Here is a 27,959-nt window from a genome sequence, read left to right as displayed (position 1 = left end):
CGCCGCCTCCCGCCGCCCCGTTAAAGCGCCCGGGGCCCGGCGCTCGGTCCCACCGCGGACAGCGCTCCACCATGATGCTGCAGCTCGTGCTCCTCGCCGCGCTCGCCCTGTGCGGTGAGTCCCGCCCGGAGCCTCCGGCCTCGGCACCCCCGAAAGCCGCCTGGAGCCGAGCCCGGCGGGACTGACGCCGTCCCTCTGTCCGCAGGGCGCTGCTCCGAGCTGGATCTCGATGGCATGCAGCGGGTGGTCGGCGGCACCGAGGCGCGCTCGCACTCCTGGCCCTCCCAGGTGGGTCGTGCCGGCGTTCCAGGGCCGGGCCCGGGGCTCTGCCCGCGCCGGGACCCCGCGCTCAGCCCCGCGCCGTGTCTCGCCCCCTCCCCAGATCTCCCTGCAGTATTACTCCGGGGGCAGCTGGCACCACACCTGCGGGGGCTCCCTCATCCGCAGGAACTGGGTGATGACCGCTGCCCACTGCGTCAACAAGTGAGCGCCCCGGGGACCCCTCCTTCCCCTCGCCAAACCTCCTTTCCCCCGAAAACCCTTCCGAGCAGAAATTCCGGCTGCCCCAAGCCCCAGAGCAGCCGCCCTTGGGGGGCTTTTGGGTTCCTCCTTTTTGGCCGGGCCCCCGCGGGGCTGCTCCGGGAGCGTCCTGGTCCCGCCCGGAGCCTCCCGGGGCCGCTCCCGCTCGGGCTGCCCGCAGCTCGGCGCTGACGGAGCGTTTGTGCGCCTTGCCGCCAGTAACATGCAGTACCGTGTGGTGGCCGGCGAGCACAACCTCTACAGCAACGACGGCACCGAGCAGGTCTTCAGCGTCAGCAAGATCATCGTCCACCCCTACTACAACGGCAACAACGTGGCCGCAGGGTAACGCCCGCGGGACGGGCACTTGGGGGGAGCCCGGCCCGGGTTTGGGGGCGTCCTTGTAACATCCTCTCCCTCCCGCCCGCAGCTACGACATCGCCCTGTTCCGCCTGAGCAGCTCGGCCACCCTGAACAGCGCCGTGCAGCTGGCCGTGCTGCCCCAGGAAGGCACCGTCCTGCCCAACAACTACCCCTGCTACATCACGGGCTGGGGCCTGACCCGCAGTGAGTGACGGGCTCCCCCCGACCCCAATTGCCCCGGCACGGCCAACGGCGGCAGCCGCGGCAGCGCCCGGAGCCCGGCACGGCCCCGGCAGGCTCCGCTCGGGGCTGCGCTCGGGGCTCGCAGGTGCTCAGAGCCGGCCGGGGCCGTGCCGAGCCTCGGGGGCACGGACGGCGCCGGAGGGGCTCGGGGGCACGGCCGGGGCCGTGCCGAGCCTCGGGGGCACGGACGAGGCCGGAAGGGCTCGGGGGCACGGACGGGGCCGTGCCGAGCCTCGGGGGCACGGACGGGGCCGTGCCGAGCCTCGGGGGCACGGACGGCGCCGGAGGGGCCGGGCGGGGGCCGCGGGCTCTGCTTTGGCCGGGCCGTTCCCGCGGCTCCGGGCCGGCGCTGACCGGCGCCCGCTCCCCGCAGCCAACGGGCAGCTGTCCAGCGTCCTGCTCCAGGCCCCGCTGCCCGTCGTGGATTACCAGATCTGCTCCAGCGCGTCCTACTGGGGCTACACCGTCAAGAGCACCATGGTGTGCGCCGGCGGCGACGGCGTGCGCTCCGGCTGCCAGGTGCGCCCGCGGCCCCCGCGCTGCCCCCGCCGCCCCCGGCGCTGCTGCCCCCCAGCCCCGGCTCACGCCGCTCCTCGCTCCGCAGGGCGATTCCGGCGGTCCCCTGCACTGCGCCGTCAACGGGCGCTACCAGGTGCACGGCGTCACCAGCTTCGTCTCCAGCCAGGGCTGCAACGTCGCCCGCAAACCCACCGTCTTCACCCGCGTCTCCGCCTACATCTCCTGGATCAACAGCGTAAGGCGGCCGTGCCGTGCCGGGCCGGGCTCAGCCCCGGCGCTCTCGGCGCTCCGCTGCGCCCGCCCCGGCCCCGCGCGGCTCAGCCCGGCCCTTCCTCCCTTCCAGGTCATCGCCCAGAACTGAGCCCAGCGGGACAAGCGCTCGCTGCCCCGAGCCCATGGACATCCCCTCCCCGCCCCGCGCCGCGCTCCGGGCTCCTCGCCCCCGAGCCGGCCTCAATAAAATCTCTCCTCCCTGAAGTCTCTGAGCCTCCGCGCTCCCGCTTCTCTTCTTCCTCCGCCCATCCTTCCTCCTCCCGCCCGCCATCCTCCTCCTCCCCAGCTCCCGCACCGGCCCTTCCCCGCCTCCTCCTCTTCCTCACTCCTCAGGGAACAGCCCTGCGGAGCAGGAGCTGCCTCCGAGCTCTGGGGCAGCCCCGACGTCCGTGGGATGCTGGAAAAGGGCCAAACGCTGCAAATCCCCTTCCCAGCCTCCAAGGCAATCGCCCCTTGGGAGAAAAGGAGGCTCAGGAGGGGCCTTCTGGCTCTGTACAACTCCCTGACGAGAGGGGACAGCCGGGGAGTCGGGCTCTGCTCCAGGGAACAGAGGGGAGGGAAGAGTCTGAAGTTGTGCCATTAAAGGCTCAGGTTGGACATCAGGACATCCGGACATCTCTGGGCACACGGAGCGTTCGGGGCAGTCCCATCGGGATCTCCCCTGACTCTTGCTCCATTTCTCCTCCCCAAATTCCCTCCTTGGCCATGAGAGGTGTTGGATCTGGGCACTGCCACCCCCTCGTCCCTCAGCTGCGTCCTGGGGCTGTGCCACAACCCCCCAGCCTGGGGACACAACACCAGCACCAACGTGCCCCAAACACCCACTTTACACCCAAACGGACACTGCTGGGTGGATCCAGCAACCTCTGGGAGTTCCCCTCAGCCCTGGGTCGTGTCCTGCTGAACAAAACACCCCCGAGTGACAAGAGAAAACCCCAAAAACCCCCTGGACACATCTGTGTGAGGAGGTGCCCACCTGAGCACCTGATTTTGGGGGTCCTCTCTGTGGAGAGGTGGGTTTTGGGGTGAAGGAGCCCTTTCAGGACCTGGATCTGCGGGGGGTTGAGTTTGAGGGGGGTCCCACAAAGACAGAGATGGGGGCTGAGGACTCCCTGATCCAGGAACATTTGAGGGGCAGGAAGTGTCTGTCTGAGCCCTCAGATTTTGGGGATCCCCTCCATGGGGAGGTGGGGTTGGAGGAGAAGAAGCCCATTCGTGGATTTGGGGGGTCTGAGCTTGGATGGACCCTCAGGGGGGGAAATGGGGGTTCAGGTTCCCCAGCAGAAAAATCTGGGGGGGGCATGAACCCCCAAGTCCCCCGGGCCTGACCTCATCCTCAGACACAGGGGGACCCCCAAAGGGCAGGGTCCCCCACATTTCCTCCATCAGCCCTCACGAGGCCCCAGAACCACCCCCAAAGGTTCAGCACCCCCAGCCCTGGGGGGGCCGTGGGAGCAGTGGCTGTGCCTGGCACTGCTGAAGCCCCCAGGGCTGGGTCCAGTTCTGCCCCTCCCAGCAAGAAAAACACCGAGTGGCTGCAGCGTGTTCAGAGAAGGGAACAGAGCTGGGGGACGGGCTGCAGCAGCTGAGGGACCTGGGAAAGGGGCTCAGCCTGGGGAAAAAGAGGCTCAGGGGGGACTTGTGGCTGTGCACAGCTCCTGACAGGAGGGGACAGCCGGGGGGTCAGGCTGTGCTCCAAGGAACAGGGACAGGAGGGGAGGGAAGAGTCTCAAGCTGTGCCAGGAGAGGCTCAGGTTGGACATCGGGTGGAATTTCTTCATGGTGTCTTGGTTTGAAAAGGTTTCTGCTGAGGAAGGCAGGCGCCTCTCCTGAAATGGAAAATGCAAACCCTCTCCCTCCAAATTATTATAATTTTGAAATTAATGGTCTCTCAGGCAAAGATGTGGGAATAGGAATAACAGCTCTTTATTAGGGAAAATTTTAAAAATTAAAAACAGTAATACAAAACAAAAACCAGGGTCAGAGCAGGCCCTGCCCCCTGTGTGCCAGGGTGGTGTCCCAGCCCCATCCCACGGGGGCTCAGCCCTCCTGCAGTGCCAGCTGTGGCTCTGCTGCAGCAGGGATCCTGCACAAGGAGGGAGTTTCCTCTGCAGCTCCAGGGCTGCTGGAGATGGGCCTGGGCTCCCTCTGGCAATGCAGGGGGAAAAGGCTGCTGGGGTGTTCCCAGGGTCAGATTCTATCTAGGTAGGAATGTTTGAAATCTCAGATTGTATCCAGGCAGGAGTGCTTGGCTCCTCCCCTGGGTGGAGCATCTCCCAATGGGATGATGGAATTTTATCAGCCATGCAGGGACACTCACTGGCCCATGAACAGATGATAATTAATAAATAATGCTCATTAACAAAATATATCTCCTGGAGGGAGGATTGGTCGTGGAAGAGATAAAGAAAACTGCACAATGAACAGAAGATAACTGCCCCACTTCTGACAGATGATAATAAATTACACATCCCCAGACACATCTTGCCACCTAAGACACACAGACACACAGACAGGGTGTTTGGCCATTGTCAGGGGCTGCCCAGGGTGGTTTAGGGTGCTCGACCCTGGAGGTGCCCAAGGAAGGACTGGATGTGGTGCTCAGGGCTCTGGGCTGGTGATAACGTGGGGATTTGGCACAGCTTGGAGTCACTGGTCTGGGAGAGCTTTTCCCACCTCAGGGATTCTGGGATTCTGTGCTTGGTGAGTCGAGGAACAGCTCCTTTTGTGGGTGAGATGAAGGTTGAGCACCGGGTGCTACAAGAGGCTGTGAGCTGCTGACCCTTTGGAGGTTTTGCTGACCTATCTCATGGCTGCTGCTCAGTTCCAATCACAGTTCTGCTGTCTCTGAGGCCTGCCTTTTGCATCTTTCCCAAACCCCTCTGATTTTATGAATTCCCACAAGTTGGGTGGACACTGGGAGAGACAGGAAGAGACAAAGATTTGGGATTTGCACCCTTGGACTATGAGGGGATGAACCCGAGGGTTCCTCCTCAGAGGCACCAGCTGGGGCTGGGGCTGGGGCTGTGCTGGTGTCACTGCACAGGGAATCAACGTCCTTGTGGAATGGGACATTTGGGATTGAATTGTTGTGGGAAACCAGGGCTGAGACCACAGCCTGCCAAGGGAGGGATTGTGTCCATCTCCTGATGTCCATCAACCTGAGCCTCTCCTGGCGCAGCTTGAGACTCTTCCCTCCCCTCCTGTCCCTGTTCCTTGGAGCACAGCCTGACCCCCCGGCTACCCCTCCAGTCAGGAGTTGTGCAGAGCCAAAAGGTCCCCCCTGAGCCTCTTTTTCCCCAGGCTGAGCCCCTTTCCCAGGTCCCTCAGCTGCTGCAGCCCGTCCCCCAGCTCTGTTCCCTTCTCTGAACACGCTGCAGCCACTCGGTGTTTTTCTTGCTGGGAGGGGCAGAACTGGACCCAGCCCTGGGGGCTTCAGCAGTGCCAGGCACAGCCACTGCTCCCGTGGCTTCTCCAGGGCTGGGAGAGCCCTCTTGTCACTCGTGGGTGTTTTGTTCAGCAGGACACGACCCAGGGCTGAGGGGAACTCCCAGAGGTTGCTGGATCCACCCAGCAGTGTCCGTTTGGGTGTAAAGTGGGTGTTTGGGGCACGTTGGTGCTGGTGTTGTGTCCCCAGGCTGGGGGGTTGTGGCACAGCCCCAGGACGCAGCTGAGGGACGAGGGGGTGGCAGTGCCCAGATCCAACACCTCTCATGGCCAAGGAGGGAATTTGGGGAGGAGAAATGGAGCAAGAGTCAGGGGAGATCCCGATGGGACTGCCCCGAACACTCCGTGTGCCCAGAGATGTCCGGATGTCCTGATGTCCAACCTGAGCCTTTAATGGCACAACTTCAGACTCTTCCCTCCCCTCTGTTCCCTGGAGCAGAGCCCGACTCCCCGGCTGTCCCCTCTCGTCAGGGAGTTGTACAGAGCCAGAAGGCCCCTCCTGAGCCTCCTTTTCTCCCAAGGGGCGATTGCCTTGGAGGCTGGGAAGGGGATTTGCAGCGTTTGGCCCTTTTCCAGCATCCCACGGACGTCGGGGCTGCCCCAGAGCTCGGAGGCAGCTCCTGCTCCGCAGGGCTGTTCCCTGAGGAGTGAGGAAGAGGAGGAGGCGGGGAAGGGCCGGTGCGGGAGCTGGGGAGGAGGAGGATGGCGGGCGGGAGGAGGAAGGATGGGCGGAGGAAGGAGAGAAGCGGGAGCGCGGAGGCTCAGAGACTTCAGGGAGGAGAGATTTTATTGAGGCCGGCTCGGGGGCGAGGAGCCCGGAGCGCGGCGCGGGGCGGGGAGGGGATGTCCATGGGCTCGGGGCAGCGAGCGCTTGTCCCGCTGGGCTCAGTTCTGGGCGATGACCTGGAAGGGAGGAAGGGCCGGGCTGAGCCGCGCGGGGCCGGGGCGGGCGCAGCGGAGCGCCGAGAGCGCCGGGGCTGAGCCCGGCCCGGCCCGGCCCGGCCCGGCCCGGCACGGCACGGCCGCCTTACGCTGTTGATCCAGGAGATGTAGGCGGAGACGCGGGTGAAGACGGTGGGTTTGCGGGCGACGTTGCAGCCCTGGCTGGAGACGAAGCTGGTGACGCCGTGCACCTGGTAGCGCCCGTTGACGGCGCAGTGCAGGGGACCGCCGGAATCGCCCTGCGGAGCGAGGAGCGGCGTGAGCCGGGGCTGGGGGGCAGCAGCGCCGGGGGCGGCGGGGGCAGCGCGGGGGCCGCGGGCGCACCTGGCAGCCGGAGCGCACGCCGTCGCCGCCGGCGCACACCATGGTGCTCTTGACGGTGTAGCCCCAGTAGGACGCGCTGGAGCAGATCTGGTAATCCACGACGGGCAGCGGGGCCTGGAGCAGGACGCTGGACAGCTGCCCGTTGGCTGCGGGGAGCGGGCGCCGGTCAGCGCCGGCCCGGAGCCGCGGGAACGGCCCGGCCAAAGCAGAGCCCGCGGCCCCCGCCCGGCCCCTCCGGCGCCGTCCGTGCCCCCGAGGCTCGGCACGGCCCCGGCCGTGCCCCCGAGCCCCTCCGGCGCCGTCCGTGCCCCCGAGGCTCGGCACGGCCCCGGCCGGCTCTGAGCACCTGCGAGCCCCGAGCGCAGCCCCGAGCGGAGCCTGCCGGGGCCGTGCCGGGCTCCGGGCGCTGCCGCGGCTGCCGCCGTTGGCCGTGCCGGGGCAATTGGGGTCGGGGGGAGCCCGTCACTCACTGCGGGTCAGGCCCCAGCCCGTGATGTAGCAGGGGTAGTTGTTGGGCAGGACGGTGCCCTCCTGGGGCAGCACGGCCAGCTGCACGGCGCTGTTCAGGGTGGCCGAGCTGCTCAGGCGGAACAGGGCGATGTCGTAGCTGCGGGCGGGAGGGAGAGGATGTTACAAGGACGCCCCCAAACCCGGGCCGGGCTCCCCCCAAGTGCCCGTCCCGCGGGCGTTACCCTGCGGCCACGTTGTTGCCGTTGTAGTAGGGGTGGACGATGATCTTGCTGACGCTGAAGACCTGCTCGGTGCCGTCGTTGCTGTAGAGGTTGTGCTCGCCGGCCACCACACGGTACTGCATGTTACTGGCGGCAAGGCGCACAAACGCTCCGTCAGCGCCGAGCTGCGGGCAGCCCGAGCGGGAGCGGCCCCGGGAGGCTCCGGGCGGGACCAGGACGCTCCCGGAGCAGCCCCGCGGGGGCCCGGCCAAAAAGGAGGAGCCCAAAAGCCCCCCAAGGGCGGCTGCTCTGGGGCTTGGGGCAGCCGGAATTTCTGCTCGGAAGGGTTTTCGGGGGAAAGGAGGTTTGGCGAGGGGAAGGAGGGGTCCCCGGGGCGCTCACTTGTTGACGCAGTGGGCAGCGGTCATCACCCAGTTCCTGCGGATGAGGGAGCCCCCGCAGGTGTGGTGCCAGCTGCCCCCGGAGTAATACTGCAGGGAGATCTGGGGAGGGGGCGAGACACGGCGCGGGGCTGAGCGCGGGGTCCCGGCGCGGGCAGAGCCCCGGGCCCGGCCCTGGAACGCCGGCACGACCCACCTGGGAGGGCCAGGAGTGCGAGCGCGCCTCGGTGCCGCCGACCACCCGCTGCATGCCATCGAGATCCAGCTCGGAGCAGCGCCCTGCGGACAGAGGGACGGCGTCAGTCCCGCCGGGCTCGGCTCCAGGCGGCTTTCGGGGGTGCCGAGGCCGGAGGCTCCGGGCGGGACTCACCGCACAGGGCGAGCGCGGCGAGGAGCACGAGCTGCAGCATCATGGTGGAGCGCTGTCCGCGGTGGGACCGAGCGCCGGGCCCCGGGCGCTTTAACGGGGCGGCGGGAGGCGGCGCGGGAAGGGCAGCAGGTGCCGCGGCCCCGCCGAGCGGCCTTGGCCCCCGTGCCAAAGCACACTGGGTCCCCGGGCAGCCCAGGGACACCCCGAGCCCCCCTGGGCGCTGCAGCCCAGGGAGACGCTGCCCTGCGCTGGCACCTGCTGTCCCCGTGTCCCCGAGCCGTGTCACCGCTGGGTCCCGCTCTCAGCCCCAGCAGGCCTTGGCTGCAGCTCTGCGGGGCCTCGGTTCGTGCGATGGCTCCCGGGGCTGATCCAACACCCGGATGGAGCCACTTTGGCACCGGGATGGGGAAATCGAGGCACAAACGGGGCACGACCTTCAGCCCCTGCCCAAGCCCCCGGCACAGCCGGCGCTGGAGCAGGGCCGGGCTCGGCCTCCCTGGGACATGAGGTTGGGGCAGGAGGAAGCAGCGATACAACTTGAAAGAAACCCTCGAGTTTTGGCCAAAACTCTGTCATTTTTTACCCCTTGAACTCCAAATGGAGATTGTTTTGGTGAGGAACATTGGCCCTCAAGGCACAGGCTCTTTGATTTGGGATCACAGCAGTCATGTGATCAACCAGGTCAAAAAAAGTGATAGAAATCAAAAGCACCTGCTGCAGTTCTGCACTTATTTCCAAGGAAAACACAGAACTTCCCAGGAACACCATCTCCAGATAATCCCATGTTTGCTCTATCAGCACCAAGGGCAGAAGGCGAGGGACAGCAGCAATGGCTCCACCCCACACAGGGACACCCCAAAGCAAAGCTGAGCCCCCAGCTGTGGCACAAAGGGCTGCACACTCATTTTTGGGCTAAATAGGGAGTTTCTAGAACGAGAAGTGCGAAGGATACAATGTGAGAGGAGCATTGGGAGCTCAGAATAGCCAGAGACAGGATTTGTGTAAAATAAATCATCTCTTTATTTGAAGTTCAGTGTCTAGGACAGGTTCTCCCGCCTTCTGCCATGTCCAGGAGGATTTTTCCCCACTGTAAATGATATGGCAACAAAAGTGGCAGCTACAGAAGTTGGCATAGACAAAAAATCTGGAACAGAGGAGATGTGGCACCCAGGATCCCGTTCAGAAGGATTCTCTGGTGCCAGCCAGGGAAAACCCCTCCTGCCCAGCACAAGCAGAATCGCACCCAGGAATCATCATCATCTAATAATAACAATAATAAAAGCAAGAATCTAACTTCCTCCCCCCTCCAAATCCACGTGATTCCTAAGGCACAGATCCCAACTTCTCCCATTGCCCACCAGCGGCCACCGCAAGCCCCGATCCCCCCTCGACGGGAGCAGCCCCACGGTCGCCATCCTCCTCCTCGCCGGATTTTCCCGCCCGGATTCCCCATCTGGGGAGGCGCATCCACGTTTTTAAAGCCTGAAGAGGCTCTGGCTGGAGCCGGGTTGGGGAGGACGAGCAGCGGCTCCCGAGGAGCATCGGCAGGAGCGTCCCCGCCCTCCTCGCTGCGTTTCGGGGTCCCTGGGGCGCCCCCGGCCGAGCCCGGCTCCCAAAGGCGCGGGATTCCGTTCAAGGCAACCACGAAATGCAGCATATTTAAGGCTTTCACTTCTTAAATTAAAGCGAACAAGGGAGTTTTTTTGGGTCCTGGTTTCCTGAGCGCGGCCGGGGGCTCCGCTCCCGTTTAGGTGAAGGACCAGAGCTGGTGCGGGTCCGTGAGGTCGCAGGGAACGAGCGCCGGGTGCTTCCCCCGGGCCGTCAGGCACATCCCCGAGGCCAAGTTCTTGATCAGCCGGTTCTGCCGAGAAACAACGCAAATCGTGAGCGAGAGCGGGGTGTGAGCGAGGGGAAACAGCACCGGAGGGGTCTCACCGTGCCCAGGGGCGATTACCATTGCCTAATGGTAAGGAACTCTAACAAATTTAGGATTACCTAAACCGAAGGCCTTCAAAGCCTTAAACAAGAGTTAAACCCTCCTAGTTTCTGCTAAAATCCGCGGGCCATTACCCTGCATCCCCCAAATGCTTTAATTAAGCTAGGACCTTCCAATTTACTGGACAGATGGGCTTTGATCCCATCATAGTACAGTTAACAGCTATATGCCCTAACCAACAGGCTAAAAATGGATGCACATCCATGAGCTCGCAGCTCACTGTAAACTGGGGGCTCCTCACCTGCGCCAGCTCCCACTCCTCGCTGGCGGGCACCCGGCCGGGCTTCCCTCGGAACTGGCACTCGCCCAGCTCGGCCGTGCCCGCGGCCCCGCGCAGGCACAGCTCCCTGCCGATGTTGTGGCGCAGCTCCCGCTGGCTCGTGTACTCAAAGTACTGCGGGAAGAGACAACGGAGCGGTCACCGCCGCGCCCCGGGGGAAAACCGGGGCTGGGAGAAGGGGAAATGATGGGGGTGGTTCGGGGAGCGCACCTGGTTGCCCCCCAGCCCGTGGCAGGGGTACATGATGAGAGGCTTGCCACCGTGGTTGTTCTCCCCGACGTCCAGGCAGCTCTTGGTGCCCTCGTTTTTGATCTGTGTGAGGGGAAGAGAGGAGTTGGGAGGGGAAAAGAGGTGGTGGTGGGAAAAGGAGAGGGGAGAAAAAGGAGGGAGAAAAAGAAGAGGGAAAGGAGAGGAAAAAGAGATAGGGGGAAAAGGGGAGGGGAAAAAAGGTGGTGGTGGGCAAAGAAGAGGGGAGAAAAACGAGAGAAAGGAGAGGGAAAGGGGGAAAAAGAGGTGGGGGGATAAAAGAGGTGGGGGAAAAAGATGATGGGAGGGAAAGGTCAGGGAAAGGCAACGGGAACGGGGGTGTGGAGGGGAGGAGAGGGAGGAAAGACGGGTAAAAAGACGGGGTAGGGGGAAAAAGGGGCAGGAATGAGGAAAAAGTCTGGGAGAGTGGAGGAAAGAAGGGCTCAGAGGAGCCAGGGTGGGACCGGCTCGGGTTTGGCCGTGCAGGGCTCTGGCTTATCACTGTGCAAACACCATCCCGGCACCCAGCGCCGGCTCCGGGTCCCGTGTCCTTTCCAGGACATGAGGAACACCCGAGCCATCGCCTCCGGCACGCGGAGCAAAGGGAAAGGCACCGGGCGGAGGTTTCAGGAAATGAAGGTGAATTAAAAGCTGGATGGGAGCCAGCACCCAGCACATGGCTGTCACCTGGCTGGGTGCTGGCCGTGCCAGCTGCTGTCACATCGCCCTGGCTGAGGAGGGGCAGGCTCAGGATCCAACACCCAGCTTGAGGGAAAAGGCTTTTCCTGCCTCAGGGGAATCCCATCCTCAGGGATGGAGCTGCAGCCCCTCATCCTGCCTGCCCTCAGTTCCTCGGGGGTGCAGCCAGAGCTCCGTGCCCTGCTGTCCCCTGCTCCCTCAGGGACGGAGCCAGCCCTCCACATCCCGCCTGTCTCCATTTCCCTGCGCATGGGGGGCTGGAGATGGGGTCCTGCCTCCCACCCGTGCCCAGATTCTCTCGGGATGGAGATGGAGCTCCCCATCCCATCCCATCCCATCCCATCCCATCCCATCCCATCCCATCCCATCCCATCCCATCCCATCCCATCCCATCCCATCCCATCCCCAGTTTTTCCAGCCTTCCCTGTGCCAGGACGGTGTTTGGCGCTCAAGGAAGTTTTCAGCTCTTCCCCCGAGTTTAACCCAAGTCCACATCCCCACGGATTCCCCAGCCCGGGACTCACCCCAAACCAGCTCTGCCGGATTCCAGCTCGGCCGGAGCCCAAACCGGCCCCACCAGCCGGTGACAGATGAGGTGACAGACAGACAGACACGGTGACAGACGTGGCAGTACCAGCTCCCCCTCCCCGGTTCAATTCAAAGCCCCCAAGCCCACCCTCCGGGCGCTCCCCGGCCGTTCCCGGTGCAGGACGGAGCTCCGGCCGCTCCCGGCACTCACCGCTCCGTAGAACGTCGGGGTCAGGTCGGGCACGAACATCTCGGGGTAGACGTTCTGCAGGTACCAGGTGAAATTCCTGCAGTGCAGCCGCTCCCGCAGCCTGCGCCGCTCTGTGATGTCACCAAACGTCTTCTAAAAAATAAAATCGGGGCGAAAATTAAATTCACTTCGGAAAACAATAGGGAAAATCGCAAAAAAACCCTTTCCAGGTTGGGGGTCAGAGCTGGAGTCACCCCCAGCTTTGTCATCATCCCTCCGGGTGTGACCAGCACTGAGACAAGGTGGGGGGGACAACTGGCAGGTACCCACAGGCTCCACCAAGAGCTTGGAGATCTTTTGGTGAAGAATAAGAAGTTCTGGTATTGAAAAAAGAAAATAATAAGAAGTTTTCATACATTCACATTCTCTGAACAGAGAGAGACAATTCTCTCTCCCATGTTTTTTTTTTCCCTGGAGAAGCACAGAGAAAAGAAGAGGAAACAATTCTTATCTCAACTTTCTGCTCCTGTTGTTTTGCACATGTGGAATGTATTAGGAGGATTACCTGACGTGATTTGTCAGTTGGATTCTACTGAGGATTGTTTTGATTCCTTAGCCAATCACTCAAAGCTGTGTCCTGGCTGTCTCAGTCAGTCATGAATCTTTCTTTAGTATGTATCTTTTGTATAGTGTAGTATAATGTAATATAAAATAGTTTTAATGAAGCAATTGTTCAGACTTCTAAATCAATAGAATCAGGTACCAATTACTCCCTACCTCAGGGGTGCCCTGCTTTACAATATTTGTGTTAAAAAAAATCATTAAGAAAAAAAAAGAATTAATAAACCCCGATGTTTTCCTACTAGGAAACAATCTGGCCAGAGGGGGAAAGAAAAATAAAGCTTTTGCCTGTTTCTGTCCACCTGTCTGGTCTCCCACCCGCTGCTGCTTCTCAGGTAGAGCTCCCAGCAGGACCAGCCCTCTGTCCCAGATTGCAAGGCAAGATGTGTTCTATCACCATCTCTATGGCAGTTCTCTTTTGTCAGCGGGCAGTTTTTCCTTGTCTCTTCCACAATCACTCCTCCCTCTGAGGGCACATCTGCAGATAACAGCTACTGAATGTTACTGCATGGCTGATAAGCACTGCAGCATCCCACTGGGAGAGGTGAGCCCAGAGGGAGGAGCCAAACATTCCTACCCAGATATAATCTTGAGATTCTGGGACACCAGCACGGCTTCTCCACTGGATTTCCCAGAGGAGCCGCAGCTGCCTCTCCTTCCCACTGGATCTTCAGAGGAAGACTCCACCCTTCTCCAGAACCCCCTTGCTCCAGCAGAACCACCCCTGACACTGCAGGAGGGCTGAGCCACAATTCCAATGGGACTGCCACCAACACCCTGACCCACAGGGTGCCAGGCTGGGTTCTGACTCTGTCAGTGTTGTTTTGGTTTACTGCATTGTTTCTTTTATCCTTTTAGTTTCTTCCCTATTAAAGAATGGTTATTTTCTGCTCCCATATTTTTTGCCTGAGAGATCTTAATTTAAAATTTATAGCAATTTACAGGGGTGGGGAGGGTTTACATTTTGCATTTCCGGGGATGGTCCTGCCTTCCTTAGCAGGCACCTGTCTTTCCAAACTGAGACACCCTCCCAGCAGAAGCAGCAGCAGCCCCCAGTACCTCTCTGGCCATCTGGGAGGCCTGCTGGTTGCGGCGGTAGAAGATCTCCTTGTAGTCGTCCATCCAGACCTCGGCCAGGCGCACCTGGTTCCGGGAGATCACCTGGGTGCCCTTGGGGAAGGTGTGGGGGCTCTTGGAGCGGAACACGTGGCCCACGACGGAGCAGGGGATGATCTCCACCTGTCCCCCGCACTGCCACACCTGCGGGGAAGCCACACCTGAGGTGGGGGGGTCCGGCCCCCGGGCGCCCCAACAGGGAGCTCCCTGGAGGTGCCCTCGGAAGGTGGACCCCCATACTTACCCTGAAGGACATTTCCACGTTCTCACCCCCCCAAATCTCCATCTGGTCGTCATAGGAGCCGATGTGCTCGAAGTAGGACCTGGAGATGGCAAAGAGGCCACCTGCAAAGGTCGGGGATCTGCAGGGGGAAAGAAGGGGTAAAACACAAATAAAAGAGGAGAAATCTGAGTTTTGGGAAATAAGAGTCCCCCTCCATCCAGCTGTGGTGGTTTTGGCTGGGCTGCTGGGAGGGGACAGAGGTGACAGCATGACACGGAGGGGCCTTCGCTGCCAGATGGATTCAAAGTGAAAAGAGGATATTGTTACCAAAAACCTGTCACCAAAAAGAGGAGGAGGTCAGAGCTCGGTGCCCCAATCCCTCCTCCCGCTTCCCCTAATCTTTTCCATCTGAGGCTGGAACAGAACCTCGCTTTTATTCAGGAAAAATAATGAACGCCAAGGACTCGCTGAGCTGCTGAGGACGAGGCAGCGGCGGGAGCCAAGCGCCCGGCTGGAGGTGAAAGGGGCCTTTATGGGGACAGGAGCGTCGCCCAGGTGACCCGAGCACAAAGCCAGCCCCGCGGCCGGGGTGGGGCCAGGTGTCCGGTGTCTCCCAGCGGGGGCACCAGGGAGAGGTGGGAAAACCACCCAGGCTCTGTCTGCATGTCAGACAGAGGGATGAGAGGGGGGATTTTGGCACAGCCTGATCCACAGGTGACCTGTTCTGTGCGGGGGCACCTGGGCACCGAGGGTGAGAAGGCAGAGACAGCAATTAAATCCTTAACGGGAGCGAGAGCAATGAAATCTTAAATGCCAAAGCGAGAGCAATGAAATCCTAAATGCCGGAGCGAGAGGCAGCTGGAGGAGACTCTAAGGTCCATTTTGGCCCCAAGGGAGGTTTATCCTCCACCACCCCCCCAGCTCTGACCGTGCTTGGGCACAAACTCCCGACATCTCCCATGCCAAAATCCCAAGGGAGAACCCTGCTGGGAAAGGGCAGCACTGCCCACCCAGCGGCACCAAAACCAAGGAGGACACCTGTCGCAGACATCTTTTATGGAAAATCCTTTCCTTAGGATTTTTCCTCCTGAGAAGCTGAGAGGCCTCAAGAACAAAATGTAAACAATGGTTATCTGCTGCTGTGGAACGCAACAGGTGCATCTGTGATTGGCCCATGTTGGTTATTTCTAATTAATGGCCAATCACAGCCCAGCTGGCTCAGACAGAGTCCAAGACAGAGCTTTTGTTATCATTCTTTCCTATTCTATTCTTAGCTAGCCTTCCGATGAAATCCTTTCTTCTATTCTTTTAATATAGCTTTGATGCAATATATAATAAAATAATAAATCAAGCCTTCTGAAACATGGAGTCAGATCCTTGTCTCTTCCCTCAGCCTGAGACCCCTGTGAACACTGTCACAAACACCAATTTCTGGGAAAAAGAGAAAACCCAGCTGGATAAAGCATTCCATGCTGGGCTTACTTGATGGGGAAGGTCTCATCCTTCCTGCGCTGCCTCTCTCGCGCCGGAACCACCTCCCAGCCGAAGGTCAGGCTCCAGTCGAAGTTGCCCCGGCTGTGCTGCTTCCCATTCTGCACGGGCTTGGAGAACTCGAAGGTGTTGAGGTCGATGGTGGCGATGTCAGGGCTCACCACGGCCGTGGGCTCCTCGGCGATGCGCGACAGGAGCGGCTCCAGCCAGCCGTGGAAACACTCGCCTGGGACACGGGCAGGGCTGAGCGGGGCTGGGGGAACCCACAGAGCCCGAGGCACGCACGGGTGACACGGGGGGACATTCACATGTGTCATGGGGGACACACAGGGTGTCACAGGCGGACACTCGGGGTGCCACAGGGTGTCATGGGGGGACACTGACAGGGTGTCATGAGAGGACACTCATGGCGTCACAGGGTGTCACGGAGGGACACTCATGGTGCCATGCGGTGTTGCAGGGGGGACACTTACAGGGTGTCACAGGGGGACACTCACAGGTCGTCACAGGTGTCATGGGGGGACAATCACGGGGTGTCACAGGGACAACACTCACGGTGTCACGAGGGGACACTGACAGGGTATCACAGGGTGCCATGAGGGGACACTCACAGTGTCACAGGATGTCACAGGGGGACACTCACAGGGTGTCACAGAGCGTCATGGGGGGACACTCACGGTGTCACAGGGGACACTCACAGGGTATCACAGGGTGCCATGGGGGGAGACACTCACAGTGGGCATCCAGAAAGGTCAGCACCTCCCCGCTGGCCACGCTGGCCCCCAGCAGCCGTGCCGTGATGAGCCCCTTGCGCTCGCGCTGCCTCACCACGCGCACGATCTGCAGCTGCTCCACGTAGCGATCCAGCTCCTCCTTCAGGTACTCTGCAGGTGGGAAAACCACTTGGAGCCATCAGTCCCTGCATCCCACCAGCCCATCCTGCTGCCCCATCAATCCCACTGATCCCATCCCATCGATCCCATTTTATCCCATCCCATAAATCCCATTCCAAATCCCACCAATACCATCAAACCCATCCCACCCCATCCCATCTCCCAGATCCTATCCTATAAATCCCATTGATCCCATAAATCCCATCCCATCAATCCCATTGATCCCATCTTGTCCCATCCCATCAATCCCATTCCAAATCCCATCTCTCCCGTCAATACCATCAATCCCATCCCATCGATCCCATAAATCCCATAAATCCCATCCCATCCCCATCCCCTGCTGCTCAGACCCTGCAGTTGAGTTTGGGTTCAGGGACACCTGAGCCTTTGCCCCAAACCCAAGTATATTTTTGGCTAAAGAAAATGAGTTTTATAATGGTCTAAGCGCCTCCTGTCTAATCCCTCTCTGGAGAGGGACTGGGGGTTGGCAGGGTGGGTGAGGAGGTCACATCTCTGTGCTTGAAGTGTCACCAGGACCAAGCTGTTCCTGAGGGAAGGGGTCGCCAGAGGAACCCGGGATTTCTTGGCAGATGCAGCCAAGCCAGGAGCTGGGAATGGCCAGGTGGGAGCTGGGACCCCGAGAAAAGCACCCTGGGAAGGGAATATGAGTCCAACCCACATCCAGCCCCAGTGGGAGTCGAGCTCTGGGGCAGTGGAGCCCTGGGGCACCACGAGGTTCCTGCTCCTCGGGAGCCCGTGGGTGGAAAGGGAGAATTTATCTGGGACAAGGGCAGAGTCCGCTCCTCCCAGTGCCCCGACACTGAACCCCGCGTTAATTAGCTCCGGGTGCTAATTAACGAGGATTACAGCTGGCTGAGGGTGGAGGTTTGTGGGGCGCCTGGTTTGTCCCCAGGGCAGGGATAACAGCGGTGCTGGGAAAGGGAAAATCCCAGGGGTGGATGTCAAATGGGGAGCGGCTGCTGGGAGATCCCGGGATATTGGGAGCGTGAATGGCTCAGAGCTGCTGCTTCCAGGCTTGGAAAGGGGCTTGGTGTCCCCTGCATCCTGCTGATCCCACATCCTGCCTCCCTCTGGCCCCTGAATCCCCTCACAGCTCCGTGTGGCTCCTGCATCCTTCTCGCTCCCCCATCTCACCACAGCTCTTCCTATCTCCCTCTGGCATCCACATCCCACATGGCTCCTGCACCCCTCTGGCTCCTGCTTTCCACCAGGGCTCCTGCACCCCTTTCACCCACGTCCCACCATGCTCCCTGCATCCCTCTCCAGCCCACATTCCTCTGACCCACATCTCACCATGGTCCCTACATCCCTCTGGCATCCACATCCCACCACAATTCCTGCACCCTTCTGGCTCCTGCATCTCTGACCCACATCACACCACAACTGCTGCACCTCTCTGGCATCCACATCCCACCGCGATTCCTGCACCCCCTGACCCCCATCCTATCACAATTCTTGCATCCCTCTCTGACCCACTTCCCATCAGAGCTCCTGCATCCCTCTGACCCCACATCCCACCACAAATCCTGCATCCCTCTGACCCCACATCAAACCATGCTCCCTGCACCCCTCTGACCCCATGTCCCATCACAACTCCTGTACCCCCTGACCCCCATCCCACCACAATTCCTGCATCCCTCTGATCCACATCCCACCACAGCTTGCCCTACCTCCCTCTGGCATCCACATCCCACATGGCTCCTGCACCTCTCTGGCTCCTGCTTTCCATCAGGGCTCCCGCATCTCTCTGACCCACATCCCACCACGGTCCCTACATCCCTCTGGCATCCACATACCATCACAATTCCTGCACCCTTCTGGCTCCTGCATCCCTCTGACCCACATCACACCACAGCTCCTGCACCTCTCTGACCCCACATTTCACCACAAATCCTACATCCCTCTGACCCCACATCCCACCACAGCTCCTGCATCCCTCTGGCATCCACATGCCATCACAACTCCTGCAGCCCTCTGGCCCCACATGTCACCATGGTCCCTGCACCCCTCTGACCCACATCCCACCACAACTCCTGCATCCCTCTGGCATCCACATCCCACCACAACCCCTGCACACATCCCACTGTGCTCCCTGCATCCCTCTGGCCCGCATCCCACCATGGTCCCTGCATCCCCCTGACTCCACATCTCACCACAACTCCAGCATCCTTCTGGCCCCACATCCCACCATGCTCCCTGCACCCCTCTGTCCCCACATCTCTCTGACCCACACCCCACTGTCCCCGTGTCCCCCACGCACCGTCCGTGCTGGCATCGTCCACCAGGATGACCTCTCGGAGCAGGCGGGCCGGGGACGAGTGCAGGACGCTGTAGACCGTGCGGAGCAGGGTGGACCAGGCCTCGTTGTGGAACACGATAACCACGCTGGTGGTGGGGAGGGGAGGGCAGCGCTTGAACTTCTGATCGATGCACCTGGGGGGCAGAATAGGGGAGTGAAGGGGGAGGCATGACTGGAGCGACCCCCGATATCCCCCCCCACCAAACCCCACAGCTGCGGGGAGCAGCTCTGGCCCCTCTGGACTCGTCCCTGCTTTGATTCCCATTGATTTTGGTTGAGTGAGTCCCATTGCCGGCCTCCGTGTCCCCCCTTTGTCACCGCCACACCTGCTAAGCACGGATAATCGCCTGCCAGCGCGGGGGGCTGGATTCCTCCGTCCCTTTCAAGGCTTTTTCCATCCCGAATTCCCCCCCATGTCTCCCCCATCCCACCCCTCCGCGCGGGCCCCGCTTTAATCCGGCAGCCCCTGGCCGAGGGCAGGCGGGGAAATCTCTGGAGTTTCCCTCTTTCCCTGCCCCCGACCCCAGCGGGGTCCGAGGCTGTTCCACTCGGCTAAGAAAAGAAAAAGTCTGACCGCTGGAGCCGCTGGGATAAAGGAGCGAGAGTTGGGAAAGGCGGGGAGGCGCCGGAGCCACCAAGCAGGTACAGGGAGACACAAAGAGCCTGCTGCCACTAAACCCGCCCCCAAGGGGCCAAAATTAGGGAGAAATAATAATAATTTCTTTTTTTTTTTTAGCTTTGTCTCCATTCAATCCTCTGCCAGTGCTGGGTGACATCCTGCCCTCAATCTGTTTTAACTTTCCCTGAAATTTAAGGGAATAAACGACCAGGTTGAAGGGACTCAGTGGCTAGACTGAAGGGAGTAAGGGGCCAGGTTGAAGGGAATAAGTGGCCAGATTTAAGGGGGTAAATGGCCAGATTTAAGGGGAGTAAGGGGCCAGATTGAAGGGGGTGAGTGGCCCCAGGGGCTTTCGGGCCAGGCTCTCACTCGGGGGGGCGGCTGTCGGGGCCCAGCGCCCGCTGCAGGGAGATGCGGTCGCTGGCGAAGGCGTTGAAGCAATGCTTCTCATAGCCCCGCTCCTTCTCCTTCGTCTCCTCGGGCGTCCAGCGATCCTTCTTGAAGGCTTTTCCGTCGGCGCCGGGGCTGGCGGGGTCCTGGGGCGGCCTCTCCATCAGCGGCCGCAGCTCGGCCGCGGTGTAGACGCCGGGCAGGCAGGAGCGGCCGCTGGGCAGCGGCTCCGGCGGCGGCTCCGGGGCCCCGATCTGCAGCCGCGGCATCGAGTCCCGCAGGTCCCGCACGGCGCCCAGCATCAGGTCCAGCACCTGGCCCTTGCCCGGCACGATGTTGCGCAGCCACGGCTCCTCGCCCGGCTCCTTGCTGCCCACGTCCTTCTGGAGGATGAAGAGGAAGAGGACGAAGACGGCGCCCGCCAAGGCCACCTTCAAGGCGCTGTAGCGGCGGCGGAACAGCCTCATTTCGGGGTGTTTGGGGCGGTTTTGGAGGGTTCAGAAATGTGGGGGCTGCGGGTGCATCACGGTGTCCTGCTTTGCTCCAGTGACCTGTGGGAAGGAGAAACACCTGCAGTGAATTCCCGGCCTGGATGCAACTCCTTGGTGTCAAAATAGAAACACTGCAGTGAAGATATAATATATTGAATTTAAAATACATCACGTCGTACCTAAAATATAATGTATAGATATGATCAGCTCATGCAATAGTTTTGTTAAGGACCTTAAAGATCATCCAGTCCAACCCCCTGCCCCGGGCCGAGAACCTCCCACTAGACATAATAACAATAATAATAATAACAACAACATAATAACACAATATCAAAACAACACATTAATATATCGACATAGTAAAGTAATATTAGCAACATATTAACATATCAATATTGCAGTACAATGTTACTAATATATTAATATAGCAATAAATATTAAAAATATATTAATATAAAGTTTGGCACAAGTGACACTTGTAAAATTCATTCCCCCCCAGCACTTCCAGCCCCTAAATCCAGCCCGAAATTAAAACACCAGGAAAAGTGCAAGTTAAAAAATGCCGGAGGATGTGCCACCCACCCCCACCACCACACACGAGACCCTCCCAAAAAGTTTCTTCTGGGACTGATTTGGAGGCTGCAGCCTCCCCCCGCCACCGCCAAGTTAAAATAGAGCCCAAAATTTGCCAAAATATTTTTGGCCGCTGGGAATAAAAAGCTTTTTCCTGGGCATTTTCCTGCCTGCGAAGAAAAACTCGAGCAGACCATGCAGCGCTCCGGGATCGGCGGAGCCGGAGCAGCAGGTTCGGTGTCCGGTGCCGTGTCCGGTGCCACGGCCGCCGGGAGCTCGGCGCCAGCTCCCGAGTTTGCCCCGGGATCCGCCGGAGGCTCTGAGCTTTCCACCACCCCCAAACTTCCCGCGGCTCCTCTTTGTGAGCCGCGGCCGCCGGAGCATGGACGAGCCCGGCGGGATCCATTCACCGCCATCTCCTCCTCCTCCACTTCGGGGTCCCCCCCCTTCCCCCGGCTCCTTTTTCCCCTTTTCTTTTCATTCTCTCGGCAGTGGGGCGGGGAAGGGCACCTGCCACAACTTCAAGGGCGAGGAGGTTCGGGCTGGGGAGGAGGAGGAGGAGGAGGAGGAGGGTCCCGGGGTCCCCGCTTTGAGCGCCGCGGGATCAAAGCTGGACCACGCTTCACTGCCAAGAGCGCCCGGCCCCATCCAGCGAGGAAAAGCAAAATCGGGGAAAAAAACCCATCAATCCCCTGGTGTTCCCTGCCATTGCCTCGGGATTTCTGCCCCAAGCTGCGCGAAGGTGCCCCCGCTCCACTCGTGCCCCCGAGGTTTTCATTGCACGGCGCTGCTGTACAATAGAGAGGGGGGAAAAAAGGATTTTGGGGAAAAAAAAAACATTTCCATCAACCCCACCACTCTGAGCTTCCTTCATGCCACGTTGCTAATGAAGCTCGTTAGGTGTCGGTGCTAATTAACACCGGAGGGACGCTCAGGTGTGCGGGGGGGCGCAGGTTGTGCACAACAAGAGCTGCGGCTCCCAGGGGGCCACAACCCCTTCGCAAAAAGGGCCAAAAAGCCGAATATAAATAAAAATTTCCCCTCTGAAAGACTGGGGTGGATTTGGCATGGAGCTCCTGGTGCACCTGCGCTCTCTGCTACCTGCCCTGCGAACTCCCAGGTGGATTCTGCTCCATCCCATCCCGAAAATCCCAGATTGCCACGGGGCTGGCCCTGCGCCCTGGGAAAACAACATTAAAATGACCCAGGGGAGCCTATTATTGGGGTCGGAAAAGGGAGAAAATGGGGGAAAAAAGGGGGGGGGGGGGGGGAAGGGAAAAAAGAAGGGGGGAAAAAAGGGGAGGGGGAAACAGAAAAAAAAGGGGGGAAAAGGGGGAGGAAGAAAGGGGGAAAAAAAAGGGGGACTAAAAGGGGGGGGAAAGGGGGGACAAAAAGAGGGGAGAAAAAAGGGGGGGGGGAAAGGGGGGAAAAGGAGAGAAAAATGGGGAGGAAAAAAAGGGGAGGGGGAATGGGGAAAGGTTCAGTGGGAATTCCAGGAGCGTCCCCCGTGATGTGGGAGGGAGAGATTGTGGGGAAGAGGCAGAAACAGAGATACGCTGGTGGAGGAAATAAGGGAAATAAATAAAATACATGCGGATTTACACCCACACTGCCTCAGGTGCGGCGGCCACCGGCTTCACGTGGCAGCGAGCCACGATGACACGGGAGGGGCAGGGACGGGGAGCTGGGGAGCAGCGGGATCGCTCCCGGCGGGATTCAGTGCCAGCGGGAGGAACCGCATGTGCTGGGAGCTCACAGGGTCAGGATCCTGCAGGGCTCCCCCGTCCAGGTGGGATGAGCCCAGAGGGTCCCGGAGCTGCTCCCGGGATGTGGGATGGGAGTGCCCGGAGATGGGGGCTCTGTGAGGGTCCCGGGGGTCATGGGGTACCCCAAGGGGGTGATGGGAGCCGGGTCCTCCCAATGCCCTGCCCAGAACCGCCACAGCCCGTGGAGCAGCTCCGGGGACTCCACCCAGACCTCCCGGCCCGGGGGGCTCCATCCCAGGACCACCTGAACCCCCCTGCACGGAGGGGCCTCTGCACCGGGACCCCCGAGCACCCAACCCCAGGAGGGTCCCTCACCAGGACCACCCTGCTCCCCCTTCCCCCGGGCCGGGGGCTCCGCACCGGGACCTCCCGTGTCCCCCTTACCGTGAGGGGGGCTCCACACCACTACCTCCAGATCCCCTTACCATCGGGGGGGATCTACACCAGGACCCCAGACCCCCTTACCTTGAGGGCGGGTCCACACCGGGACCTCCAGACCCCCTTACCATGGTGGGGGCTCCGCACCGGGACCCCCGTACCCCCTCCCCCGGGGCAAAGACTTCACACCAGGACCCCAGACCCCCTTACCGCAGAGAGGGGCGCCGCACCACGACCCCCGCGACCACCGGACCTCCTTTCCCTGGGGTGAGGGGTGCTCACCGGGACCCCCTTCCCCAGCAGGAGCTCGGCACTGGGATCCCCTTAGAGAAGAGGGGGGGACGGAACCCCCGGCTCGTCCCCTCCCCTCTTACCGGCTCCACAGCGGCTGCGGGGCCGTAGGTGCGTCCGGGTGGGGCGGGGCCACCTGCGCTACCTGTCCCCGCCTCCCGGGCAGGTGCACGGGCGGGGACGCCGCGCTCCTAAAGCCGCTTGGCCCGGGGAAAGCGCTGGGTCCTAAATCCGCCCTGCCCGGGAAAAAGGCCGGGCCTTAAAGGTGCCCGGTCCGGGAAAAACCCCGGGTCCTAAAGCCGCCCGGCCCGGGAAAAACGCTGGGTCTTAAAGGCGCCCGGCCCGGGAAAAACCCCGGGTCCTGGAATCGCCCGCCCGTCCCGGGAATAACGCCCGGTCCTGGAGCCACCGGCAGGCCCCGAGCCTGAAATGGAGGTGCTGTGCTGGGACCAGTAAGGGACTGGCACTAGGGATACTGGGAACCACAAGGTAGGACCCCACGTGTACTGGGGACCAGTAAGGGACTGGTACTGGGGACACTGGGAACCAGTAAGGGATTGGTACTGGGGACACCGGCAGCCACAGGGTAGGACCCCACGTGTGCTGGGAACCAGTAAGGGACTGGTATTGGGGACACTGGGAGCCACAAGGTAGGACCCCATGTATACTGGGGACCAGTAAGGGACTGGTACTGGGGGTACTGGGAGATGCAGGGTAGGACCCCACGTGTACTGGGGACCAGTAAGGGAGTGGCACTGGGGACACTGGGGACACTGGGAACCAGTAAGGGACTAGTACTGGGGACACTGAGAGCTGCACGGGTAGGACCCCACATGTACTGGTGACCAGTAAGGCACTGACACTGGGGACACTGGGAAGCGCAAGGTGGAACCCCACGTGTACTGGGGACCAGTAAGGGACTGGCACTGGGGACACTGGGAGCTTCATGAATAGGACCCCACATGCACTGGGGACACTGGGAACCAGTAAGGCACTGACACTGGGGACACTGGGAACCAGTAAGGAAGGGGCACTGAGGACAATGGGGTCTAGTAAGGGACTGGCACTGGATGTACTGGGGATCCCAGGGATTTATGGAGGTGCCAAGGTCTTGGCTCCAGGTGTGCTGGGACCAGTAAGGAACTGGCACTGGGGACACTGAAACCAGTAAGGGACTGGCACTGGGGACACTGGGAACCAGTAAGGGACTAGCACTGGGGACACTGGGAGCCACAGGGTAGGACTCCACGTGTACTGGGAGTTGTAAGGGACTGGCACTGGGCGTGCTGGGGGCTGTAGGGATTAATGGAGGTGCCAAGGTTATGGCTCCAGGTGTGCTGGGACCGGTAAGGGATTGGCACTGGATGTACTGGGGGTCCCAGGGATTTATGGAGGTGCCAAGGTCTTGGCTTCAGGTGTGCTGGGGACCAGTAAGGAACTGGCACTGGGGACACTGGGAACCAGTAAGGGACTGGTACTGGGGACATTGGGGACCAGTAAGGGATTGGTACTGGGGGTCCCAGGGATTTATGGAGGTGCCAAGGCTCCAGGTGTGCTGGCACCAGTAAAGGACTGGCACTGAGGACACTGAGAGCCACAGGGCAGGACCCCACGTGTACTGGGGACTAGTAAAGGACTGGTACTGGGGACACAGGGAACCAGTAAGGAACTGGTACTGGGGATTTATGGCGGTGCCAAGGCCATGGCTGCAGCTGTGCTGGCACCAGTAAGCGCCCGGCACTGGGCGTGCTGGGAGAAGCAGGGCACGCACGGGGAAAGCCCAGGGGGGACGGGCCCGGGCGGGCTGCAGCACCCAGCCCGGGATTTTCCCTTGGCTCCGGCGCTGCGTGGAGGATTTGGGAGATTCAAGCTGGAGCAGAGCGAGGATTAATCGGGATTATTGGGACATTAGCTGGAATATTAACTGGTTTACAGGGATGAGGTCTCCGAGGCACAAACACCCCTCAGCCCCAAATTAAAGCGCTAACGAGCTGGAATAAGGTGTGAGGGGAAACTGAGGCACGGATTGGAGCCAACCCTCGGTCCCCACGAGCCCCCCGGGGCCTCCATCGCCCTCCCCGGGGCTTTTCCGAGCTCGTTTCGAGCCCGTCGCTCTCGCCCCTTTCGTTTCCTGCTCCGGAGGTTTCGCTCTTCGCTCACAGCCCGAAGGGGAAATTCCCACCCCCAAATTCGCTGCTGCTCGACTTTCGGCGCCCGCCGCTCTCAGCTCGGCGCCACCGCGGCCACCGGGCAGGGCCAGCGCGGTCCCCGCACGGTAAGTCAATTTTGGGGGAAAGAGAAGGGTTTCGGGGTGGGCTGGGTGGTGGGGATGGGATTTTGGGGGTCCCGTTCCCCCCCACCCTCGGAGCCAACCCCACAAACGGGAGTTTTGTGCTCCCGAATTGCTGCTTTTAATCGCAGTTTGGGAGAGGAGAGGCTTTTTTGGGACATAAAAAAATCTCCTGCAGCTTCGTCCAGGTGGCACCAGTCTGGGGAAATGAGAGGGAGTCGAGACCTGAGGAACCCTGGCAGGGCTGGAATGAAATCCATAACAAAATCCATAACAAAATCCAACTGAAATCCAAATAACAATCCAACAACAAAATCTTCCCAGGCTTGTTAAGGAGAGGCGGCTCGGTGTCACACTCCAATTAATAATTAATTGGCGTCTTTATAGACAAAACAAAACTTGAATTAGACGTGGAGCTGGCTGCCTCGGGAGGGAGGGGGGTGAAAAATGTTTACTTTAAAGGTTTTCAGGAGCAGAGGACCCCAAAGAGCCAAAATTGGGGTGAAGTCACCCCTGGGTGCGGGGCGAGCGCCGCAATTCCCTGCGCCGGGAGCAAACCTTACCATCGCCTCTGGGCTTTTCCTCGCTCCGAGCGCATTTCCTTGGGGATTTCTGCCCTTCATCCCTCCCGGGGAATCCACAGCGCCGGAGGCGGCTCCATCCAACCCTCCAGCCAAACCCCCAGTTTGAGCCAGACCTTAAATTTAACCGAGCCGTGCTGAAACTCGCGGCGCTGAGCGGCAGCAAACCTGGAGGAGCTGACAGGAAGCCAGGCTGATTTTTTTTTGCTCATTATGCTAATTAGGATCGCGCGAACCTTTCAGATCCCCTTTACAGATGGTTTGCAGATTTGTGCCCAGCTTTGGGCTCATTTGTTGTCTTTTCGCCCGGTAATAATTGGTGCAAGATGGGAAAACTGGAAAGTTTAATCCATAATACAGCTGTTAAGGAGGGGACAAACGTGGGAAACACAATTTTCCTCCATAATGCCAATATTTGGTTAATTGATGCTGGGTGGTGCTTCCTGGGGTATTTTTGGGAGGAGAAGGGGCCGAGCAGCTCAAAAAAGGGAATTGTGTCCCCACCCATGGACATCATTCCTTGGATGGGTTTGTTCTTGGGAGTTTTTTGCTTTCATGCCCAAAAAATTCGATCCTTTGGTACTGAGTTGGAAACACAACTTTTCCCAGGTAGATTTTTTTACTAAATGGGATTTTTGTGCTGTTTGGACCTCATGGAAGCTGTGGGGGAGAGGTGGAATAACCCAGCTCAGCTCCTCTTAGGAAGAACTTCTTCCATTTTCTTTTTTCCCCTAAATTATGAGAGAACTGGGAAATATTCTCTGTGCAATCCCACGCACCTGCAGCACCTGATCCTCCCCATGCCACCAGCTCGGGATGACCCTGCAGCTCCTCCTGCCCTGGGATAACCCCAGGTATCAGAGGATGGTGATTAATATGATCATTATTGCTGTTCCAGGTGCTCGTGGCCTCTCCTCCCGCTGCCCAGGTGCGATGGAGATGCAGGAGGTGTTCCTGCAGCTCTGGGGGGAGCTGGCCAGGCTGCAGGAGCTGTGCTCGGAGCAGGGGCGGCTCCTCCGGAGGCTGAGGGCCAGGAAGGGACCCGTCCTGGGTGAGTGGGACCTGCGGGGTGCCCAGACTGCACATTGGGGTCATTCCAATCTTTATCCTGGCAGGGTTATGGGTCCTGGCCGGGTCATTCTCACATTTATCCTGGCAGGGTCATTTCCACCTCGGTCCCGGCTGGATCATTCCCACATTCATCCTGGCAGGGTCAGGGTCATTTCCACCTTTATCCTGGCAGGGTCATTTCCACCTTTATCCTGTAGGGTCATTCCCATTTTTATCCTGGCAGGATTATTGGTCCTGGCAGGGTCATTCCCACCTTTATCCTGGCAGGATCATTCCCAGCTTTATCCAGGTAGGGTCATTGGTCCTGGCAGGGTAATTCCTGCTCTTATCCCCACCTTTATCCCAGCAGGGTCATTCCCACCTTGGTCCTGGCAGGGTCATTCCCAGCTTTATCCAGGCAGGGTTATTGGTCCTGGCAGGGTCATTCCCAGCTTTATCCTGGCTGGGTCATTCCCAGCTTTATCTCGGTGTCCTCAGAAGTTCCTCTGGTGGGGTGAAGGGTTTCGGAGCAGGAACGTGCCCTTAGCCCCTCTTGGCTTTGGGTGCTGCTGCTCAGGGACGCTCCTGGTCCTGGAACCATCACCTGGAGAGGGTGGGGCAGGGTTGGGGAGGATCTACAGCCCAGAAAACACCCAGGAACCCTCTGGTTTTTCAAGATTTCCCCTGTCTGTACTCTCCTATCCCCCCCAAACACTCACAGCACCCCCACGGGGTCTGGCACCATTTTCCCAACCCTAAAAGGGGCATTTTGTGGTCGGGAGGGATTGGTTTGGACAAAGCTGTGCTGGGAAACTGCAGCCTCCTCACCCTGGGGCTCCCTCCTCTCCACCCATG

General features: G+C 60.2%; 3 protein-coding genes across 3 annotated transcripts; 1 reads left to right on the top strand and 2 right to left on the bottom strand.

Annotated features, from left to right (window-relative positions):
* The first annotated feature begins 74 nt into the window (after positions 1-74).
* Positions 75-2,005, top strand: LOC131569709 (chymotrypsin-like elastase family member 1). The gene is made up of 8 exons (XM_058821969.1): positions 75-114; positions 206-288; positions 383-483; positions 739-864; positions 950-1,086; positions 1,499-1,644; positions 1,730-1,879; positions 1,988-2,005. Exons 1-8 carry the CDS (start codon positions 75-77, stop codon positions 2,003-2,005), a joined length of 801 nt encoding a protein of 266 aa, XP_058677952.1.
* A 92-nt stretch (positions 2,006-2,097) lies between these two features.
* Positions 2,098-8,112, bottom strand: LOC131569708 (chymotrypsin-like elastase family member 1). The gene is made up of 9 exons (XM_058821968.1): positions 8,073-8,112; positions 7,899-7,981; positions 7,704-7,804; positions 7,323-7,448; positions 7,101-7,237; positions 6,631-6,776; positions 6,396-6,545; positions 5,949-6,051; positions 2,098-2,369 (listed from the first exon to the last, which is right to left on the bottom strand). Exons 1-9 carry the CDS (start codon positions 8,110-8,112, stop codon positions 2,098-2,100), a joined length of 1,158 nt encoding a protein of 385 aa, XP_058677951.1.
* Positions 8,113-9,414: 1,302 nt separating this feature from the next.
* Positions 9,415-20,151, bottom strand: GALNT6 (polypeptide N-acetylgalactosaminyltransferase 6). Its single transcript, XM_058822126.1, has 10 exons — positions 19,664-20,151; positions 18,637-18,809; positions 16,197-16,346; positions 15,454-15,688; positions 13,993-14,110; positions 13,692-13,892; positions 12,033-12,164; positions 10,559-10,660; positions 10,310-10,462; positions 9,415-9,933 (listed from the first exon to the last, which is right to left on the bottom strand). Exons 1-10 carry the CDS (start codon positions 20,149-20,151, stop codon positions 9,820-9,822), a joined length of 1,866 nt encoding a protein of 621 aa, XP_058678109.1. The 3' UTR covers positions 9,415-9,819.
* Positions 20,152-27,959: the final 7,808 nt, after the last annotated feature.

The sequence above is a fragment of the Ammospiza caudacuta genome, chromosome 31 (assembly GCF_027887145.1).
Source record: "Ammospiza caudacuta isolate bAmmCau1 chromosome 31, bAmmCau1.pri, whole genome shotgun sequence".
NCBI lineage: Eukaryota > Metazoa > Chordata > Aves > Passeriformes > Passerellidae > Ammospiza > Ammospiza caudacuta.
Note: the sequence above shows the minus strand (reverse complement) of the source record. Positions and strands in the feature narration are given on the sequence as shown.

What these genes read in the sequence shown, in the direction of transcription:
- LOC131569709 (XM_058821969.1), top strand. Translation starts at nt 75, where the DNA reads ATGCTGCAGCTCGTGCTCCTCGCCGCGCTCGCCCTGTGCG. An exon ending in GCTGCCCACTGCGTCAACAA is followed by an intron (nt 484 to 738) that starts GTGAGCGCCCCG and finishes CCTTGCCGCCAG; the next exon opens with TAACATGCAGTACCGTGTGG. An exon ending in GCGTGCGCTCCGGCTGCCAG is followed by an intron (nt 1,645 to 1,729) that starts GTGCGCCCGCGG and finishes CTCGCTCCGCAG; the next exon opens with GGCGATTCCGGCGGTCCCCT.
- GALNT6 (XM_058822126.1), bottom strand. Translation starts at nt 20,151, where the DNA reads ATGAGGCTGTTCCGCCGCCGCTACAGCGCCTTGAAGGTGGCCTTGGCG. An exon ending in GGACGATGCCAGCACGGACG is followed by an intron (nt 16,347 to 18,636) that starts GTGCGTGGGGGA and finishes TCCCACCTGCAG; the next exon opens with AGTACCTGAAGGAGGAGCTG. An exon ending in ACGGGCTGGGGGGCAACCAG is followed by an intron (nt 10,463 to 10,558) that starts GTGCGCTCCCCG and finishes CTCTTCCCGCAG; the next exon opens with TACTTTGAGTACACGAGCCA.
- LOC131569708 (XM_058821968.1), bottom strand. Translation starts at nt 8,112, where the DNA reads ATGCTGCAGCTCGTGCTCCTCGCCGCGCTCGCCCTGTGCG. An exon ending in GGCAACAACGTGGCCGCAGG is followed by an intron (nt 7,238 to 7,322) that starts GTAACGCCCGCG and finishes TCCCGCCCGCAG; the next exon opens with CTACGACATCGCCCTGTTCC. An exon ending in GGGCTGGGGCCTGACCCGCA is followed by an intron (nt 6,777 to 7,100) that starts GTGAGTGACGGG and finishes CGCTCCCCGCAG; the next exon opens with CCAACGGGCAGCTGTCCAGC.